Source organism: Synchiropus splendidus, chromosome 3, assembly GCF_027744825.2.
Source record: "Synchiropus splendidus isolate RoL2022-P1 chromosome 3, RoL_Sspl_1.0, whole genome shotgun sequence".
Taxonomy (NCBI): domain Eukaryota; kingdom Metazoa; phylum Chordata; class Actinopteri; order Syngnathiformes; family Callionymidae; genus Synchiropus; species Synchiropus splendidus.
The window spans coordinates 19,523,609-19,545,064 of NC_071336.1; the positions used below are offsets into that span (position 1 = coordinate 19,523,609).

The window sequence follows — 21,456 nt, forward strand, 5'->3', positions numbered from 1 at the left end:
TCACGTGATTCCACAAACTTTTTTTAGCTGCTTCCCATGTGATCGTGACCCTTTTAATCACACCTATTTTGCGTCAGCGCTTTTCAGACATCATTGTTTAGGTCTGGAGGTCAGAGCTATCCACCACAGCAGTTTCCAGGCGTCCACTTTTTAACCAGTTATTTTCTTGATTCAGAATGGTGCATGAACCTGTAACGCTTCAGTGTGTGTGTGTGAGTGAGCCTGAGGCGCATCATTTCATCATTGTCATCATTTCTACTGTTTACTCAGAGAGGCCAGTCTTGGACATGACTCTGACAGGGACGAGGCAGACACTGTGCGGACTACGGTGGTGGATTCTATTCTGTAAATGAAGGATCAACTGCCAATTGCTCAGGGAGTTTAAAATGACAAGGAAACACAAGGACACTCAGCTGTCATACGGTGCGCAGCCTTGCTCTCCTCCCTGCTAGACCTCTCCCCTAATTACATATAAAGTCAGAAATGGAAACTTCAGATTAAATCAAATCCAGCAGGAAATATCCAGCAGGCCAGTAAACAGCAGCTAAGCTCACACAGACCTGCTCCTGAGCTCAGGTCAATCAAAGGGCCACTGTAATGCAAGTTCCCACTGGTTCACATTCTCAGACGGTGGTGACAGGATGAAGTAATTACTGAGCGGCTGACACACCAGCACGGATTTATCTGCAGCAGGAAGTCAGATCACAGTTTACCCACATCCTCGCAGAAGGAGGAATACACACAGATGTATTATACTTGGTCGCTGATATAAACACAGGCCTATAGTAGTAGAGCTGAGCAACTCTATGCAACTGGAATACCAGTCTGCGAGCTAGTAGTTTGCTTCCAGTACTCATGAAAAACGGTGTCTGGAGGGGAGCTGGCGCGAGGATGTGGGTGGCCAAATTGCTCATTCAAAGTTACTGCGCTCAGACAAGTTGTCGTTGCTCATCTCGCTGAGCTAATGTCTTGACAGCACCTCGCATTTCTGTCCTGTTATTGGTCCTTTTTCAGGTGTCAGCTTGGATATGGCCATCATTGATAGTTGGCCACAGAACATTCAGAAAAGGCTGTTTAATGTGATCCATGTTGGATTGAATGAATACGCATTGCGAATAAGAGGCTGTCCTGGCGCCAACCAAGAGGGAATCGTGGAGGTTTTTACTGGAAGAGAACATCTTCTGTTTCTTCCTCAGTGTACGTGAAGCTTCCCCACATGCCTCGACTCGGCCCTGGTTTCCTGTCAAACACTCCTACCTGCACCATCAAAGCAGCAGGAATGACAACATCACGCAGGTGTGCGTGCAGCAGACACAGAGGAGAGGAGCAGAGACAGATGAGACCGGAGCACTGTTTAATTTACATCCCTTCTTTGAATAATAATTCCACCTCAGAGGTGGAGAGCTTTGATCCGCTGACACGCAGGTGGATCTCACATGCAGACATTTGCGCTAAGACGGAGCTTGGTCTATCCCTGTAATTAACGGCAGGGTGGGCAATAAAGACTGCGCCTCTCTGGGTGTGTGAGGAAGACACATGGCAGGAAGTGAGGCTGGAGATCACAGCAACATTCTTGCACTGTCGCTGATGTTTGATCTCCATGTCTTTGGGCAAACATACATCAAAATATTCAGTCATTCATAACTAAGGAGTGCGATTTCAAGATAAGATGTGTTCCTGCTCTGGTATCTACTTCCATCTTTACACACTCCAACTGACAAGACATGACATGCACTTGACGAACACGACCACTGCACTTAAAGAACCGGCAGAATGCGAGGGTGGACAAAAAGGAGCCTGGCTCCATCTAGTGGTGGGAAATGGAAGCGCAAGTAAAAACCGCATGCACAAGACAAAACTGCCAGCAAAATAATATTTTATGTAATATTTCTGACGTATTACATGCCCAAGGTTTCACAGTTCGATTTAATAAAATGGGTAAACACAGAACGCAGGTGATCCTCCTGGTTCAAAGAGAGTCTCTGACAGGCCAACTTTGTTGCCACCCAGGATACTTAAAACAGATCACCAGAAATAACGTAAAGAAGTTCATGTCATATAGTGTGTGTTCCATTATTATTTCTTGTTTGGAAACACAGAAGAAAGCACTGTTTCTGGTTCCTCTGTCACCCACACTACCTCAGTCTGGGACTGTCCACGATTATTTTCAGCAGGTGTTTCATCAGTGGAGTGACAACACGATAATTGCTTCTTAAAAGACACACGTCCTCACATTATGCACCTGATAAAAACACCTTCTCTCACATGTCTAGTTGCCTGGTTGCTGATGAGCCGTCTCCTCCGACCCACAGAAAGAACATCCTAAGAACAGACTGAGGGTGACATTTGTCTGTCGGGGACACGAGCAGAAAGAAGCATGACGAGTTCACAGAACATACATGCTCCATGGCAACGGAGTTCAATTAACACTTCGGCTTCACACTCAGACTTTGTTTCTCTGGGTGCTGCTAAACAGTCTAAAAATAATGCACTTTCTCAGAGGATTTTATATCACACTGAAAAAGACTTTTTCCCCTCAGTGAAGTAATGGTTTACTAAATATTTGGGTTTAAAAAAAAAAAAAAAAAAAAAAAAATATATATATATATATATATATATATATATATATATATATATATATATATATATATATATATATATATATATATATATATATATATATATATATATCTCACATAAACACAGGCATAAGACCATCAGTCTAATATCCTGTTGAGGTTTCTGCATGCATTGTTCCATCGCTTGCCAACCTCACGCCACATGCTTGGGGTGAGCATTCATTGTACAGGTCCTAAAGTTTGTTACCAGGTGTTAGTCGTGATGCTTTCTAACATCTGTACCCAGCAAAACTCCATTTCAAGATCATCAATCTAGATCATATCAAGATGTGAACAAGAGCGACATATGGGTGTTGAAACGACAAACTCAGCCCTGATCCTTTATGTGCCACCCTCCATGTGGCTTCAAACGGGCACTTGCAATGTGGAAATGCACTTTCCTAAACATCACACCGACTCCAGGCGTTATTGAATCACTCTGACACCAATGCATTCGAGCGGCGATGCAGACTAAACGTGCAGAACTTCTCACCGCCTGGAGTAAAAACATTTCAGGTTACAGCTCAGGCCAGCACTAATGGTTGCAACGCTTTGTGAGGAGAAACAAATGCTCCTCAGGGCAGAGCAGATCCAGCTGCAGTGAGTGTAATGGGATTTGCAGAGAAGGGAGAAGCTTTTGTTCTGCCCCGGCAGGGTGACAGGTGTGTGACTAAGTGCTGGAACATTAAATACGCCTATGTTTTCATTTTCATTTTTAGTATGATTATTAAAACTTATATTGAACTCTGTGTTGATTAACTCTTCAAAGACAAAACTTGCTCTGCTATTACACCTGAACAGAACCAAAACTCTGCTTATTTGGCCTATTTATTGCACCAAAGTCTCTTCCAGAGAAAATGCGTGAAAGTGTGTGATCATACTTTGATTCATAAGATATTTCGATTAAGTGGCATTCTGACTTTTTCCATACATCTTCATTAAGGAATAAAATACCACCATTTTGGTTCAAGACTCTGCACTGCTTTCGACCATATTAGAGTGTCTCCCATGCACCTCGTACAATTCAGAAGGAGGCTGTGTTTAGATGCGGGTGATATTTCTGGGATGCAGCAATGAATGATGTTTTAAGCATGTCAAAATGTAAAGAAAAGAATGGAGGAATGGAGTTCATTTCTGAGCTACGGTTTAACAGCACTCTATATTCACATGATAAAAAAAATCAGTTTTGGTTGTCAAGATAGTGAAAATAACGCTTGTGCTTGGCCACAATTAAAACACAGTGATACGACACGTGAGCAGGTTTTGTAGCTGCAACAGTAATTGGAAACTAACAACAGAAAACTAGAAATTCTAAAGCCTTGTGCCATTGTCAGCAGCTGCAATGAATAGCAATTTGATTCTACGTGGGGTGTGTGATATGTTTTACTGGAGGAGCACATAATCTCATGTGACAACCACCTAGTCTGACCCATCCAGGCGTGTGTTCATATGTTGGGCTCAGCAGGATATGAAGGCTTTTCCAAAAATAGAAAGCAGAAAGCTTGCAGGTGAGCTGGCATAGTTGGTGAGCGTGAACTGAAGTATCTGCATGACTCTCCCGCGAGCACGCACACACACTGATCACAAAGCACACAGACTCTGTGACTCTGGCCTCAGCACCAGAGAGCCTGAAGATGAAAAGCTGTCCAAGTTCCACATGGGCTACAAAGTCTGACCTAAATTCCTGGCCATGCCATGGTGGTGGGATGAGATGGCAGCTGGACGACTGGGCGCTGCTATGTTGTGACACACACTACACCTGTCGCCTGCTGTCAGATATGTGATACAAAACAAGACTAAAATAGCTTTTCCTGGATGTCACACAATGAAGATGAAAGTAAAAAAAAGGATTTCAGTTGCCTAGTTTCCAGGTAGGATGATAAGAAAAAAAAACTCTATTGGCAATGAATATAAAAGTTAGCGAAATTTCCATTTTTGCACAAACTGGACATCTATTCCTGTCTGTTTCTATTGTGTTAGCTGCCTTGTCACTGTCACTTTTATCAAGGAAGCAAAATAAAACACTTGCCACGACTGCTTTCCCATCAAATATTTTACCTCCCAATAGACCACATCATCATCGGTTTATATATATATATATATATATATATATATATATATATATATATATATATATATATATATATATATATATATATATATATATGTGTGTGTGTGTGTGTGTGTGTGTGTGTGTGTGTGTATGACGGACAGGGCAGACTCTTGGGAGAAAAAACAATAGAGTAATAATCTGAGCATTTTTATAGGCTTTAAAATGACCAGAATAGAATAGATATTGAACTTCGAATATTGACTTAACGTAAACTGATATTAAGCGAACTCCAAATAGTTTCAGACGCGTGGTTAAATGTCCAGTTTTCCGCGATGTGTGGATGAATAAGCAAAATAGCGGGGTGGGGACATGGCGACCACAGCTACTTAACTGAATGGCTCCCGTTTACAATTTCAAAGTTGAACTAATGCGTTCCTTACACCCCTTACATATGGTACGTCAAGAAAGGATGATATTCTCATTTCGCCTTATATCGCCTTATATATCACCCTCCCTCTTCATAGCGTGTTGGCACCGCCACTCTTATTTTGAAAGTGACCTACCGGCGCTTCCTCCTAGCGTAGCAAACATTGCGCTAGCGTCAAAGACCAAACAAACTACTTTTACTCACGCAAGCGAATCCAGTAGTCGCACATGGTGTAAACGGCGCTGTACAGACACTGAATCAGAGCCATTAACGTGGCGAGCTCGCAGAAGAAACTGCCGCACGTCTTTTTTTTTCGTTCAGTCTTGCGATATTGGATCTGATGACAGGATGAGGGCGAGCTTGGAACTCCCCCCCGCCCCAACACCACGTCAACCCCGGACAGTCCCGCCAGCATCCTGATACCACCGCGTTTGTTTCGGTTATTTATAAACCGCATCAGTCACCCGAGCCCAGTGTAACATGGCATTTATAAATTATTGCGAGCATTGGAGAGAATAGGAACCATTAAGTATAAAAGCTTGCCATATGAGCATTTAAAGAGCTGACTTCCTGCATCAGCACAAGGCTTCAGTCAGTTAAGAGTTGGTTGAAATGGCCAGTGAAAGGAAGATAACTGTGACACTAATATATATATATATATATATATATATATATATATATATATATATATATATATACACACACACCTCACCTTCACCTTCTTCTGCCGCTTATCTGGGGTCGGGTCGCGGAGGCAGCATTCGGAGCAGGGAAGCCCAAACTTTCCGATCCGCACAAACCTCCTCCAGCTCATCCCGGGGGATCCCGAGGCGTTCCCAGGCCAGACCGGAGACATAATCTCTCCAGCGTCTTCCCTGGGGTCTCCTCCCGGTAGGACATGCCCACCTCCTCAGGGAGGCGTCCAGGGGGCATCCGGATCAGATGCCCGAGCCACCTCAGCTGGTACTCCTCACCCTGTCTGTAAGGGTGCGCCCAGCCACCCTGCGGTGGAAACTCATCTCAGCCGCTTGTATCCGCGAGCTCATCCTTTTGGTCATTACCCAAAGCTCGTGACCATAGGTGAGGGTGGGAACGTAGATCCATCTGTAAATCGAGAGCTTCGTCTTGTGACTCAGCCCCCTCTTCACCACGACGGTCCGAAACAGCCACCGCATCACTGCTGCCACTGCACCAACCCGTCTATCAATCTCACGCTCCCCTTTTCCCTCACTTGAGAACAAGACCCGGAGATACTTGAACTCCACCACTTGGGGCTAGAACTCTCCACCGACCCGGAGAGAGCAAACCACCTTATTCCGGCCAAGAACTATGGCCTCAGACTTGGAGGTGCTGATCCCCATCACGGCAGCTTCACACTTGGCTGAGCAGAGATGAAATTCTGTGGTTCTTTTGTCCATAAAAGTGATGAACAGAACCGGTGACAAAGGGCAGCCCTGGCGGAGGCCAACATGCACTGGGAACAAGTCTGATTTACTGCCGGCAATGCGAACCATGCTCCTGCTCCGGTCATACAGGGACCGGACAGCCCCTAGCAGAGGGCCCATATTCCCGGAGCACCCCCCACAGTACACCACGAGGGACACGGTTGAACGCCTTCTCCAAATCCACAAAGCACCGGATGGGCGAACTCCCATGAACCCTCAAGCACCTGATGGAGGGTATAGAGCTGGTCTAGTGTTCCACAACTGGGCCAAAAACCACACCGTTCCTCCTGAATCTGAGGTTCGACTATTGGCAGAGATTCGACACTATATATATATATATATATATATATATATATATATATATATATATAAAACAGTATACAGTGCCTCTCCTGCATGTTGACATTACCAGGCCAAGTTCTGTGCCACTGTGGAATCACACGAAGCCCAGAGCAACTTTTTTCCTCCACTCTCTCATCATATTAGCCGAGCTGACATACGTCAAACAAATGGCTGCTTCGCTGGACGAGCTGTGAGTGGGCGGGTGCGTGTGTGAGCCGATAAGCACCGGACTGTGCAGGATGTGATTTGACCAGGCGTTGGTGGTGCGAGCCCCACCGGGGCTCTCATTAACTTACATTCAGGGCATCCCGAGACATCTCTCCGAGGCCTTCCCTCTTCGTAAGTCTCGGGAAAGTGCCAGTGACTGTTTTATTTTATTTTTTTTTATTTGGCGTAAGGGCAGCACATATGAAGGGCGTAAAGGGATTGCAGTAACAGACTACACCCCCCGGGGGCAGTGTTGCACAAGAGATACATTCTCGTCTGCTGGACCAGCTGTGCATACGATTAAGGCAACTAACAAACGATGATTTATGAAGATAAACGACACATTGCAGGCAACGAATAAGACCTGATTATTTACAGTTTTCACAAGTAGAACATGAGTTGATTATATTGAAAACATAAGCGCTGACAATTGGATGAGACACTTTAAAAATTGTATCAGTAACAACACCGTCGTCTTAAAAAGAATCATGTATTAAAAAGTATTTCATAGACATAGAGGTATTATATCACTTCTACAATACATTTTAGCTAAAATTATAACCCTTGAGTCAGCTAGAATCAACCCTGGTTTAGAATACAAATATAAAAATATATATATTTTAAAAATAATAATTAAAAACATCAAAAATGTATTTAAACTAACAATGTTTAACAGGCTTCACAGTTGTTCAAACAAAAATAAAAACAGCTTCAAATGAAAATGGTGACCTTGTTAATCTTTGTTTTTTTTTGCCAGCTTCTTCACGTTTAATTTTTCAAATGCTTAGTCAAGGCTTAATTCATGTAATTTAGAGGGGAAAACACAACACCACCTAAGACTTTTGACACCATTGCAAACTTCTCTGCTCCAGGAATTAGTGTTAGGTGTGTGAAGGTTTGTGGTACCTCAACATAGCCAGCTACACTCACACTCACTGACAAATAAAGGGTGAATTACTTAGCAATTTTTTTTTATTCTATACAATATAATATGATCAATGTTTGACTACTCATCAACATTAAGTCCTGAAATCTAAACCACAGTGCCGTGACACATGATGCTGCAGAGTACTGAAGGGTTTGGAGACATCATTGATGCAAGACTGCCCTTGCCTCACCACATCCATGGGCAACCTTGAACTCAACAAGTGTACTGTGTTTCTTTCCTCACGGTGACTGTAATGGGTATGTCAACCACTCAGAACGCTCTACTTGGTGAGGCATGGCTAACACAACAACTGCAGATGGTCACAATCTGCACATACAGTACAAAGACGTCATTCATACCTAATGTTCTGTCTTTGCAGCGAGACTCTGCTTCTTTGCTAAGAGGTGGCGTGTTCAGAAGTGACAGAAGTTGGAAACCAAAGGCATGTGTTCGACAGAATCATCATTAAAAAAGGGTCCAACGTGCGTCAAACACGTCTTTCCAAGGATCCTTGACAGAGAGTGTTGTTCAGGGCTGCCAGAAATTCACAGCCATTTGATTAAACAGCGTCTTACACGGGCACGGGGAGGAAAACAACCCTTTTCAGCAGATCCCTCTACACTGCTGAAAAATAGATGGTGGGAAAATGCGGCTGTGTTACTGACAGCAGTTCAGGAAGTCGGGCAAACGGATGGCGAGAAACAAAAGCCATGGCAGGCTTCCCAGACTTAAGATCCATGTGCACTGGAACTAAAGGTCAGTGCCGCTCTCACTCTGAGATTTACCCGGGCACCTAGCTGTGGGGAATTTAGCCCCACTGTTGTGTGAGACACAGTTAGGAGGTGATGAATATATTAACGGGAGTCATGGATGACGAAGCCAAGCCCTGGAGGAAACCACTGCTCAGGATTTCACAGCTTAATGAAGACTATGTGCTCTAGATGCTTTTAAGAAAAGATATATGTGCCACATCATCCATCTCAAGTCATACAGTGTTGGAGAGAGTCCTCGAAAACCTGTGTGGGTTTGCTTCAGTCGTGAAGACAAAAGTGATCAACGGCAGCCACGTGCTATTCAAAGAGTCAAGATCAAAAGGCGCCCATTTTTGTTCTCACACTGATTCAGGATTAAACAGGTCTTCGATAAAATCAGGCCTCATCGGCTCAGTGGGAAACTGAGGAGTCACAATTGGATGCTCTGTGAAGCGTTGGGTTGTGGGTGATATTCCACTAGGGCTAAACTATTCACCATAAACTGCAGCTGGGTTTCACATGAAAGGCATTTTCATACAGCACATCCCTCAGCTATGACTGCCGTGAAGCAGACATTATATAAAGCATACTGTGCAAGTCTATTCAAAAGCACCTTTACTCCCTATTCAGGAAATATCCATGGCCTTTTGTTCCGTCAGTCTGCCTGTGAGCAAGAAGCTTCAGCACGTATAACTCTGATACAGATGCATATACATGCTGTGGTTCATTGAATGCACGCTCAAGTTGAATTAACAGTGATACACACTATGGGAACAGGGAACCTCCGGCTGTCCTCATTTTTGCAAGAACACCAGATTTTGACAGCAACAGAAGCAGAAACAGTGCACTGAACCAAAAGAGAGCCTCAGTCGCAGTCTTGGGCAACAGACTAAATAAAAACAGGACTTGTTTCAGCCAGCCTGGGTTCTATATCAGGAAGTATAATTCAAGAAGTTAGTAAATTCATACAAAGATATGTTGTATACAGATGATGCTACATTTTTTATCTTGTTTCTAAACTCATAAATTGCTTTATAGTGGACTCAACTGAACTGTTTGAGGAAGCATTTATTATTTTGCTGAGTATTGCATTCGCATTCCTAGCAAATGTAAAAATGCTCTCATTAGCTGGGCAGTAGCACAGATTATACAGCAATTCCTTTTTTCAATAGTTGGGTGATTTATTGCAGAAGAATGCAGTGTTTTTCTAATGTAAACTATAAAAAAAGAAGCATTTTTGTCTTTGGACGTCTCAGGAAATCAGGTCTTACATGCGTCACGCGTCCACCTGCTTTGTGAGAGCAAACAATAACAAACCAAGCGTGAACTGAGAAAAGAAATGCCAGCAGCAGAGCGGATGTCCTTCAGTTGAACAACAGAAGCTGGAATTATCCTCTCCAACAACAGCCATAAGCGGACAAGGATGAAGAAGCCCGACGCTGGGTGCACCATGGAGGAAAAGCGACCTACTTATGCAAATGACTCTGGCATTTGGTGGTAGTTTAGCAACTAAATTGTTGAGTTTCAGAAGACAGCCAAGACCTCCCAGGTGGTGAGTAAAGGCAGTCCACAGAAACATCATTAGCTTTTAAAGAATCCATCGACTTCTGCTCTGCTCAGGGTCCACCTTCAGTATTTACCCTGGACTTTCACATCAATCACAGATCAAGCGTTCTTTTGCAAACCCAATTATGTATCTGTGCCCTTCATTCATTCACTCACCTCAAGCCCGCCTCTATTTAGACCAGTGATTCTTAACCATAGGGCAGAGGCCCATGGTTGGGCTGCAAGCGCCCCCTAGAGGGCCGCTAGAAGTTTTTTGTTTCACACCTCTGAGACGTGAGATGCTCAGTTTTAATACACTTGCTACACGGTGGCAGAAGTGAGTCACTGAATTGACTTGACAGCTGCAAATTTGTGACAGTAACCAGCTATGAAGAAGTTCTTGAAAAAAAAATGATGAAAGTGATGGCGCCCCTCCAACAGTAAGAACTGTTCACCTATTGGAGCAGTTTTTAAAATTAATTAGAACATTTTATAGCGATACTTTCATTTACACTTATCTTCTTTTGAGTTTATTTATGAAAAAGAAAATATTTCATGATATTTAGATGTTTTATATTTATTTTATTCAGAAATTTATTCATGACATTTTTCCAATTTTCTCAACAGTTTGCATCAAGGGTTTTTTTCTACTTTTTTTCTTCAGTAATTTGACGCAGATGACTTCTGCTGCTGGTATTTTCCAGTGGGCAGATGGGGAAATATTAGTTACAATACATAATCTTCTCATTTAAAAGTCAAGAAAATATACCCATATTGTATTTGATGAAATGTCTGGAAGTATTTAAAGTTATGAGATTACATTCAGAATTAGATTCAGATATTGAGGAAACATAAGTCAAATGTTTGCATTAAAGGTGATGAGACAGTCAGTGTTTTCTGGATGATATCCTGAGCTTTACCCCACAGAGTAGACTCAAGTGCCATGTGAACAGGTTGTTTGTGAGTGCACGTGTGCATGGCAGCAGAAAATATTAACTTCTAACATACTTGACACTTTCTCTTGAAATGATGTGATCAGTGTTTAAATGACTTATTCAGAGAGCAATCAATAGCTTAGCCACATATCTAGTGTAGTTACACTATTACACTACACCATGATATGTGGATGCTGTGAAGTGTTGGGCAAACAATGCGTGGAACAAGGGTGCAAAGAAAGCCCTGTCAGTCCATCCTCATTGTAAGGAGTACAGAGCAGCACATGCTCATAAGGAGCAAGTGTCCCTTCCTATTGACAGTGGAACTTGACATTGAAGTTATCATGTAAAGACATTTTCACTGCCAACACATGATCAGACGAAATCCTGACAAGGAAAAAAGGAAGAGCTGGCATGCATGGCAGATGAGGGAGACTAAGTGGAAAGGTGCTCTGTAGTTAAACATGCTATTGAATTGCTTCTTGGGAAACGTGGGATCTAATGTTTTTTTGGAGTTTGGCCTCAACTGGGGAGAACAGTTAAGCATATCTGGGCCTCTGCTGCCTTAATTTATCCTCCTGTGAGTTCCCTATCTTCAATCCACCCGCTTAATTATCTGCATTCGACGAACTATTCAGTCTGTCCTAATGTGTACTTCTGAGGCGGAAAGAACATTAATTTTACATGTCTCTCTGTGAATGTGGCACATTCTAATAAGCCCTGGTTGATTCAATATGCAGGGTAGTTAGTGCGGTCTTGGTTGAGTATTTTAAAGGGGATTGGTTTTATCGCGGCAGCGTCTTTCAGAACCACGTGGAGGCACAGCACCTCAGGGACGCGTCAGAGCAGCCAGGTAGAAATCTCAACTCTCAATGACTAGAATTTGATTTCTTCTACTTTCTAATTATCAGATGAAAGCTAAAAGAAACCTTCACTACACAAGAACTATTAATATCAACAAAAAGATTCACCTTGAGAATGAATCTGAAGCCATGAGCTGCCACTTGTTGATGATGTCACGCTATCCAGAATGGCTCAGGGATTTATTCATGCTTTTATTTGATGGTGGATGAAGCACTAAACCTATGTCTAACCCCTGAACAAAACAAATGAATACAAGTTGGGTTTTTCAGCCACTTAGTAAACGGAAGGACAGTTTGGCCAGTCAGGGCCTCCAGGAGGAGGAGCGCCATCACATTCACCGGGTCATTTTTTTGTTGATATATAGTAAATGTCACGTGTTGGAAAGTGTTGGAAGCATAGTTTAATAAGTAAAACGTTGCAAAAAAAAAAAAACGTTGATACATAGCATAGTGTAGTGTCAGCCCGGATACATTTACATTTAACAATAGATGAGCAGCGTCCACATTGATGATTGATTCATTGGCTTCAATTGTCTTGGGCTTAATCTCAATTTATTTATAACTGACAAAAAAACAATATTTAATCCAAATCCTGTAAAAACCTTCTTTTGCTTACTCACTGCATTAAATCCAGACACACCTCATACATGAGATTGTGCTGTTGGACGGAGGTGAAGTTCCAAAACCTCAAGAAGCACAAAAATATTTTTTCATTTATTTTTCTTCCTATTGTCTTCATCCCAACAGTCCAAAGGGGAGCGAGCAGAGGAGACTAAGTACGACTTCTACAGATGAGATTAATGAGGGTGATGAATTGCACACTAATGAAGCTATGGCAGTGAGCAGAAGCTGAACTATGGCTGCCCCACTAACCGCTGCACACTCCGTAACTGCATCAACAACTCGCACAGGGCTTCACTTTCTGTGGATATTATGACAGTAGATACAGATGAAGGGTCGGAGAAAACCAAAGTCACAGCGATGGCAATAGTGAGAGTATTAACCTGCAGACCGCATGCAGGACTGTGAGGCAGGGCCATGCCCTTGGATTCCACTTTGAACAGCTGCTGCTCATTTTGAGTTAGAGCAGGCTATAACTCCTGGACTCCATTCACTAAACCACAGGAGTGCACAGAGAAATTTGCCTCTGCCACTTTTGCCCATGCCACTGACTGGCCAAGTAGCCACGCTAGGTTCCAGCAACAGGAATAAGATAAAGGAAATCAATGACAGGTGCTGATGTTTCATCGCAGTAACTTTCATCACAGTCAGTTTTAGGAGTCACAAAAAAAAAATGCTGTAAAGAAATGCACCACATTCCATCCCAGTCAATAAAGCCTCAGTGTCTTGTGTGTAGCAACAGAACATGTAGCAACAACAGGCAGCTGTCTGGCCTTAACACAGTCAAGTCAGTGCAACACTTCACCTGATAGATGGTCTTCATTATCTCTCTTTCCTCCAGGGGTGAGAGGAGCTGCGATTCTCTGACTGGATGGTATCAGCCCATTTTATAGATCAATATCTTGCACCGCACAATAGAACCATCAACTCAATCCTCCACGGCTTTTAATTTCGCCATTAGCCTACGCGCTCCATGTTTGAGGAGTGAAGGGCTTGGCAGCAGATTCATATTTAAACTCATTTATTAGAGGAAATAGATGGGACACTTGCTGCAGCTCGGAGGAAAATCGCAACATTAACTAAACGTTTGCGCAGGATCAATTTCAAGCCTTTTGAATTGATTGAGCCAGTTTGGCAGTAAATAAGTTAAACTAGCTTGTCGCTTCGGCTGGAATATGATCCCTTTTTATAGAGTAACAGGGAAGCAGAATAAAGGTGAGACGGTGAATGCTGGGCACAAGCTTTCAGGAGCACCAAACTTAAAGTGTGTTGCGCGTCTCTGCTCAGATATTCAGTGACAGCTGGTTGAATGACCCTTCTGTGTTTTAAAATCATCCAATGGAGTGAAGCAGAAGTGTCAAGCCTAAACCCAGAGGGAACCCACATTAAAATGCAGACTAATTCAAGTTTTAATAAGGAGCATAACAAACTACCAAAATGCATTTTATATTTGAAGGTGACGTCGCATGAAAAAAGTGATGAGCAAACCTTCAGAAAGCTAAATTATACACCTGAGCTTGTTTTCTAACATGAAATTCATCAGCTAGTAAACACTTGGGCTGAATTCCAATTCCTTCCTTAATCCTTAACCTCAGTCCTCACACAAGTTACCAGGAAGAGCAAGGGCTGTCCCACTTCTCAGGAAGCTAAGTTGAGGAGTGAGGTGGAGAAAAGCAGCTTCTTCAATTTTGAGATTCGCCAGACCTTACTTTAGGATAGGGGAAGACCCGGACTACCCAATAGGCAGTGATGGCCCATCTCTCATACGCCTCCTCTTTATTTGATCATTTGTCTGTTGTCCTTAAGGTCAAGTCGGTTCCGACTGCCAACATGGCGACTCCTCAGTGCAACGTGCGGTTTGAAGGCTTTTCACAAAGTAGCCCCCCACAGTCTGAGGACCTATCTGCACCTAAGAGGTGTCCCATTTCTCATCCACACACAGCCCTTCTTGGTTCTTGGTTTGGAGGGCTGCGGCTGAGAGTAAAGATTGATGATATTTGTGCAATGGCAGATCAAAGCAATGATCCGTACATGTCAGCCAATCATGCTTGGCAAACGGCCTGCTTGACATACATTTTGTTTTGCCGTATAAATGTTTCACGTGTGCTGGAGCGTGTAAACAAATCTGTTACTCATTAAAACATTAAGATGTGACGTCACAATATGACAGATTCCACAAGCATAGAGGCCTTTTATACCGTCAACGATGTAGCTATATCATTTTCTTAGCAACTTAACTTTTCAATTCAGGGACAACAGGCAAAACATTTTTTTTTTCTTTTCTTTTTTAATGGTGAAAAAAAGGCAGATTCAATCTGCTGCAACTCACTGTTGATGTCTGGGGTATAATATATACACCAAAAGGTAAATAAAGCATATAGAACTTTGTTCACATCACATTGCTTTTCCAGTGATATTACTATTTGTAGAAAATTAGTTTGCAAATCTATTTGCAAGATTTATATTGAACACACAAACAGCAAAGCATATTCATATTGAAGTGCAAGAGAACATGTTATTTATGTTCTTAAAGCACAGCATGTGGAGAAATGTTTAGAAAGTGTTTGATAAACTAAAAGAAATAAATTGTGCAAATGTCATTGCCACATTAAATACAATATGACATACAGTTTCAACAATAATAAATAAACATGAACGACATTAACAGCATTTTATACTTAGTTTCATTCACCGGTGACTTTTGCAAACTTCAAAAGCTTTCACATTCATTTTAGAGCATATACTACAGCCCAAAAGTCAACGGATAGTAGGCTTCAACGATGAGTTGCAACAGACACATTCTGTCCTTTTTAACTAAAGACTAAATGCCTAGTAGCTCTGCCTTGAGAAAATAATTCACATACACAGGGCTTGAACGCAGCAAGATCAGACAGCGAAACCTTATTGTGGGGAGCACTGCGGATGAAAACAGTTCAGGATTCCAATGGAGACACATTGTAATAAGCGCCCGCTATCTTAAGAAGTTCACCAAAGCGGCCAGCTGTCGATGCGAGAACCACTCACCATCAATACTGCATGTTGAAGTGCTGGAAAAGCCCAACACTCCAGACCACGAGCATCACAAGGGGGCTAAAATAAGACCAGGCTGCGCTGATCTTTACAGCTTGAATAAGCGCTTATGTGGAGGGGGGAAAAAAGTGCCCTGCATTTGTCATATTGAATCCAAGGAGAAAGTGGGTCAGGTGGATAATAATGTGCAGAGTTTGGGACTTGCAAAGTAAAACTTCTCCCTGAACTGACGAAAATCGTTTTTCATTCTGACAACTTCAAAGTATAAAGACAGAATCTGCCGTATCGATGGTCATTAATGATTTATAGCTGCTGTTTGCATCAACATTAGTGTTCATTTATTTATCGGTAACTGTACATACAAGCTAACATACAGCTCATCAATAATTTCTAATCTCTGTGCAGCCATCAATTAAATACGGGCTGCAACGTTGTTACTAACCTGTGCTGCTCTGGATGGTTCTGACAGTGGTGGTGGTGGTGCGTGGGGGCGAGTGGTTCCTCCTGCCGCCTGCGACCGCGCTGTCCTCTTCGTCCTGTGAGCATCCCTTCTCGATGGCACGCACGTAGCTATGGCTCCGCATGCGAAAGCAGCCAGGCATGGGCAAGTCCAGGGCGTCCACCGCCTGTGACTCCATTTCGCTGAACACCGACTCGCACACTGCCTCTATCTGCCCGTTCACCTCCACCTCGCTAACCTGGGAACAGAAGCAAACACACGCATACAGAATGTGCATGTAGGGACACAACACAACAACCAGAGCAACATTAAGAAAACAAAGACGGAGAATAAAAATGCAAGTGAGAGACAGAGGAATGATGAGTCGAGCAAGAAGTTTCCAGTGATTAAAGCTTCACAAGGATATATGGTGGAATAAATCAGGAAATAGAGGCAGCACCAGTGGAAGAGGCCCAGCCGGACCCTGATTTACTTTCCCCGCTTCCCAAAATGCTTTGAAAATACACAGACAGCACACTACACAGTATATAAAGCATAAACTAGCTGGAGCTGAATGAATTGGTGAGAAGTTCAAGAGGCAAGATAAGTTGATGATTTAAGATATACAATGTGTTTTAGTACCTAGAATCCTACATTTGCCTGGTTTATACCCATCCATCTACTGTCCTCTGTTTAATTCTTGGAGTGTCACAACGCCAGCAGTCAACAGAGGACCAGGCTAAACAAGAGACACAATCCCTCCAGCGTCATTTCAAAACATTCAATGCAGGTTTATTAGCAGAGCCTGTCAGACGTACAATTATGTAGTAATTGGACCATCATGCTGTAATTACAGCTTGTCACTTTCATTTCTGGAGTTACTGCAGTTGAAACCTGCATTCATGTTTTATCGTGTGCTTCTTAATACCAGCGCTGCAATTATACTATATAAATATCTGTGTGTGTTCTTGTACTTCTTTGTGAGAACCTGTATGAGTTTGGTTGGTCCTCACTTTGTTAAGACTCACTTGAGGGTTAAGACTACAAAACAGATGGGTTATTACACATGGGTTTTAGTTTGGTTAAGAGTAAAAGTTAAGGTTAGCCATTTGTTTTAGATGGTTAGGTTTAGATTTAGAGACTGGGGAAAGCATTATGTCAATGACGGTCCTCACTGCGATAGGAAGACAAACGTGTGTGTGTGTGTGTGTGTGTATTAATATTCTTGTGTGGACCAATCTTTGACAAGACACTGATCTTGGGAGGACATTTTAATTTGTGTGGACATTTTGGCCACAGATAGTTTTGTGGGTGAAAACGTCAAAATAACCGGGTCATTCAAATTGGGTTGAAGTTTGGTCCAGAGTCCTGGTTTAAGTTTGCCATTTGTTTTGGATGGTTAGGTTTAGGGCAAGAGGCTGGGGAAAGCATGAAAGTCAATCCCACAAAAAATCTGACTATGTGTACGTGCCTGTACATGTGTGTGTTTTAAATTTTACCATTTCATGTAAATGTCTCTGCTTCATGATCAAAACATCAGTCCAGTAGTTTGAAGAAACAAATTCACTTGAAGCAAAAACTGTTTATGCACTCTTGCTGCTTTAGAACAATCACATTACCAAAACAACACCTTGTGAAGCCTCAAGCATGCACACCAATTACCATATCCACATCATAACAAAAGAAAATATGAAGGTCTGCCGAGTGCAGAGAGGAAGGAAAGCCTGCAGGTGGAAACTTCAAAAGGGCAGACGGAGTGGAAGACTACAAGTGCCGCTATCAAAGGTGAAAGAATTAGTTGCTGCTGTCAGACTTGTGGAATTAGAGGGTGAGTTAAGGAAGTAAGCTTCTCCCTAAAACCCAGCAAGAACAAGGGGGATTTAGGGAAATAGGATCTGGAGGCTGAATCTGAACAGCAGTTTGGTGCAGAAGTCAGAAACACCAGTGTGTTCCTGGTGGTGAGCTGGTAAGTGACTACAAGCACTACGGATATTGAAGAAGTTGCAGAAGTAGATCAATGAAGGTGAAGGATTTGGATTGTCACTACAGGACTTCTCATGCCGTTATATTTCAACTACTTCCTCAGACTTTCCTGTTGGACTTCTCAATCTCATCTGAGACAACCAAGTACAACTCTTGCAATCGTTTTTGCTGCTTCCCACCAAAACGTCTATGTACCCTTCATCTGTCGGTGAGCACCACTTCTCGGTGGATCAGCGTGTAATCGCAGCAGCAAGATCCCAACCCCACAGCAAATCTGCAAATCTCATCAATGCCAATTCAAAACACTGCAAATGTGATTCACACTCATTCATGGACTGTGTGAAGTTCATTGAGCACAATGAGCTCAATGGGACAGCAGGGGACAGTAGTGTTCTGGAATGAGACAGCACTGCTTATAAGTGGGGCAAAGTGCGGCCCAGAGGCCAAACCGGGCCTTTTTTCTGCATTCATGTGGCCCTCATCAGGTCTGAGTATAACTACAAAAGAAGCTGTATTTTTTCACAATGTCTCACTATTTGTATGCTAAAAATGAAAAAAAGAAGATTAGAAATAACATAATATATTCACCATTTTATAGTTGTTTTCTTACCCCATAAATGGTAATAGTTATGTTGAAATGCCATATTAAAACAAGCATTTCACCTAGAAAGAATTTCACTGCAAACTATTTCAAAACTAATTAATTAAACGAAATAGTTGGAAAAAAAATAGTATTTTTGATTTCTATATTGAATGTGTATTTAAAAAGTGATGCAAAATATAATCTTTTAAGCATATAACATTATGGCATGATTACCTTTTTCACAATTTCATCCTTGTCTTATTATAGAGTAACATAATTCAAGGTAAAAAAAAAAAAAAAAGGTTGGTATTCAGACGGCAATCCAAAATGTCCAAAATTAACCAAAAACTATCGTCCCACTATCAACCTTTCTTATGCTGACAAAGATAAACACAGACTATCGCACAACTTTTTTGGGAACTGCTGTTAACTGCTGTGCTGTATAGTTAGTAGCTTAAGTAATTCATTTAGTTTTATTTACAGATACATGAACTCAGAAAAGTACAGTACAATTGTTATATTTCTACCTGTATTTTCATTAGGGCTGTTAATACAACGCACTAGAGTTAACAGTAAATTCCTCACACATTTTGTGTGTGTAAATATTCACAATGTTGTGCTTTTTAACCATTTGTTTGAACCTTTTCACTACCTCTGATCTGATTCTAAAGAATGTTCTTGACAGTATCTGTCATTGTTGCGTGCATGAGGAAAGCATTAATGGCCAGTCTTCATCTTCCTTTAAGTTACATTTAGAACAGAGACTAAATATGACATTAATTTGCCATTATTCACAAGTTAACTGAGCTTTTGTGCGATTATTAGAGCTTATTATTTTTTTTATCTATTAACAGCCCTAATATTAATATAACATTCACTGTAGCCCCATTTGAATGAATGTTAACGTCATTGCTTCATCATTAGTAAAAGTGAAAAAGACAGTTTCTATTTACTCTAAGACCCTTCCACTCAAGCCATGGATGAGTAATGCATAGACTTAAACATATTGATGACTCAAATTTGATAATAAATAGATGTTATCAGCGGTTATCACTGTCTAATGTCACATTCTAATTTCGAAGCACAGACTCGACAACTTTCATTACCGCAATATGCCAAACCACTTCCACTACACTGAACCACTTGTCTGTCACGCTTAAGAGGCTCGTAAGTCCTGTAGTGATTCACCGGCAATAAGTTGCCTTCTTGTGTGCTTGCAGGTGGAGGAGGTGAGAGAGTGAACGCAAAGTCGGGCGAGTGGAAGTTTGAGCTGCAGAGCTTGGAGTGAGAACCTTTAATGGACCTCAGAAGAACACGGCAGAGTTTTGCTCCGCGGTGTGCATCACCATGGTGTCACACAGGCGAGAATAACAGAGAGACTGAGACACTGGTGGCGCCCATCGAAGCCAGACTGTTATTGTGCTCAGGGCTGAGCCGCAGTCTGAAGAGACATCTCATGGGTCCATCAGTCAGAGAGGCAAAATCTCACCTGAGGGCTTCAGGGAGGAAAGTGCTTCAACCTTTATCTGTGAGCAAAACTCTTGTTCCACTAAATATAGCCATTCTTATGTGTCAAAAAAAAAAAAGACCCGAGCTAGCTACCTCACGGCGACGGACATGATGTAGCTCTTATTCTCCTTCCTAGTGTCACAGGTGTAAAACTAGGAAACCAGTAAAAGCGCCTAACTTGGACAGGGAGACTACTTTGCAGTGTATTTGGGAACCAGGGTTCTGTACTGTACTTTCCTCCCCCTTGCACATCCCTGTCAGACACAGCACTGATGGTACCAGGGAGATGTATGAGCCAATGAGAGACGGTTTAGGCCAACTAACCTGGCTGATGGTGCTCATGGCTCTCATGTAACTCTCGTTTCGCGAGCGGAATTTAGGTGAGGCCAGCAGCCCTGCCGGGTCCAAGCTGTCCAGACTCCTATTGATGGAAACTTCACTCACCGCCCGCAGATAGCTGTGACTCCTGATCTGCAGCTTGGGAGAGTGTTCGGTTGAAATCCTGCAGGGAGAAGAGAAAATAAGTCACAGAAGGAGCAAGAGGAGATAAAGGAGCAGGTGATGCAGCACGAGTGATGAAGAGATAACAAGAAAAAAGAAGATAGCGTAAGGACTTAAAAGATATGGATCAATCCACGATTGCCCCAGGAAATATTCTTATCTAATCACAAGTGTACAAGTGGTGGTGGGAAAAACACGCAGACAGGGCAACAGTGTACAACAGCCTGTACAGCAAAGGACTGAAGGTTGCCTTTCCGATACCTGTAAAGATTACATTTGAATTTATTAGTTGATGAGTTGGAACAGAAATCAAGTTAAGTCATAAAGTCCTGAACTGCTGTAATAAAATGACAAGCTCCGTAAGTTTCTTTTACGCACTCTGGTTTCCTCCCACAATCTAAAACATTTGAGATGCTAATTGCTGGAAGCTCCACAACTTTCTTCCTTGTTTAGTGTTCCAGAAAGCTACCACCACCTGCCGTCCTATTGAGCTCCATTCCATTTCATAACTGATAATATCAACAATAATTCGAACGCTAAATAATGTGTAATAATGTGTCAATGGGATGCTTGGCACAGGTGTGTGCTTAACTGAGTGGCTTCTCAAGATAGTTTCTTTTTTTCATTGATCATCGAAGACAAGCCCCAACACGTAACTTACAGGTCTTCACCTAC

General features: G+C 42.3%; 1 protein-coding gene across 4 annotated transcripts in view; it reads right to left on the reverse strand.

Annotated features, from left to right (window-relative positions):
* dlgap1b (discs, large (Drosophila) homolog-associated protein 1b) overlaps nt 1–21,456 on the reverse strand; it is a 112,747-nt gene that overhangs the window by 20,983 nt on the left and 70,308 nt on the right. For 3 of the 4 annotated variants that reach the window (XM_053861264.1, XM_053861263.1, XM_053861266.1), the window contains exons 5-6: nt 20,605–20,782; nt 16,209–16,464 (exon numbers count right to left, since the gene is read on the reverse strand). In XM_053861264.1, coding sequence (XP_053717239.1) covers nt 16,209–16,464; nt 20,605–20,782 — 434 coding nt within the window. The remainder of the gene's footprint in view (nt 1–16,208; nt 16,465–20,604; nt 20,783–21,456) is intronic. The other variant, XM_053861265.1, reaches the window with a different exon arrangement.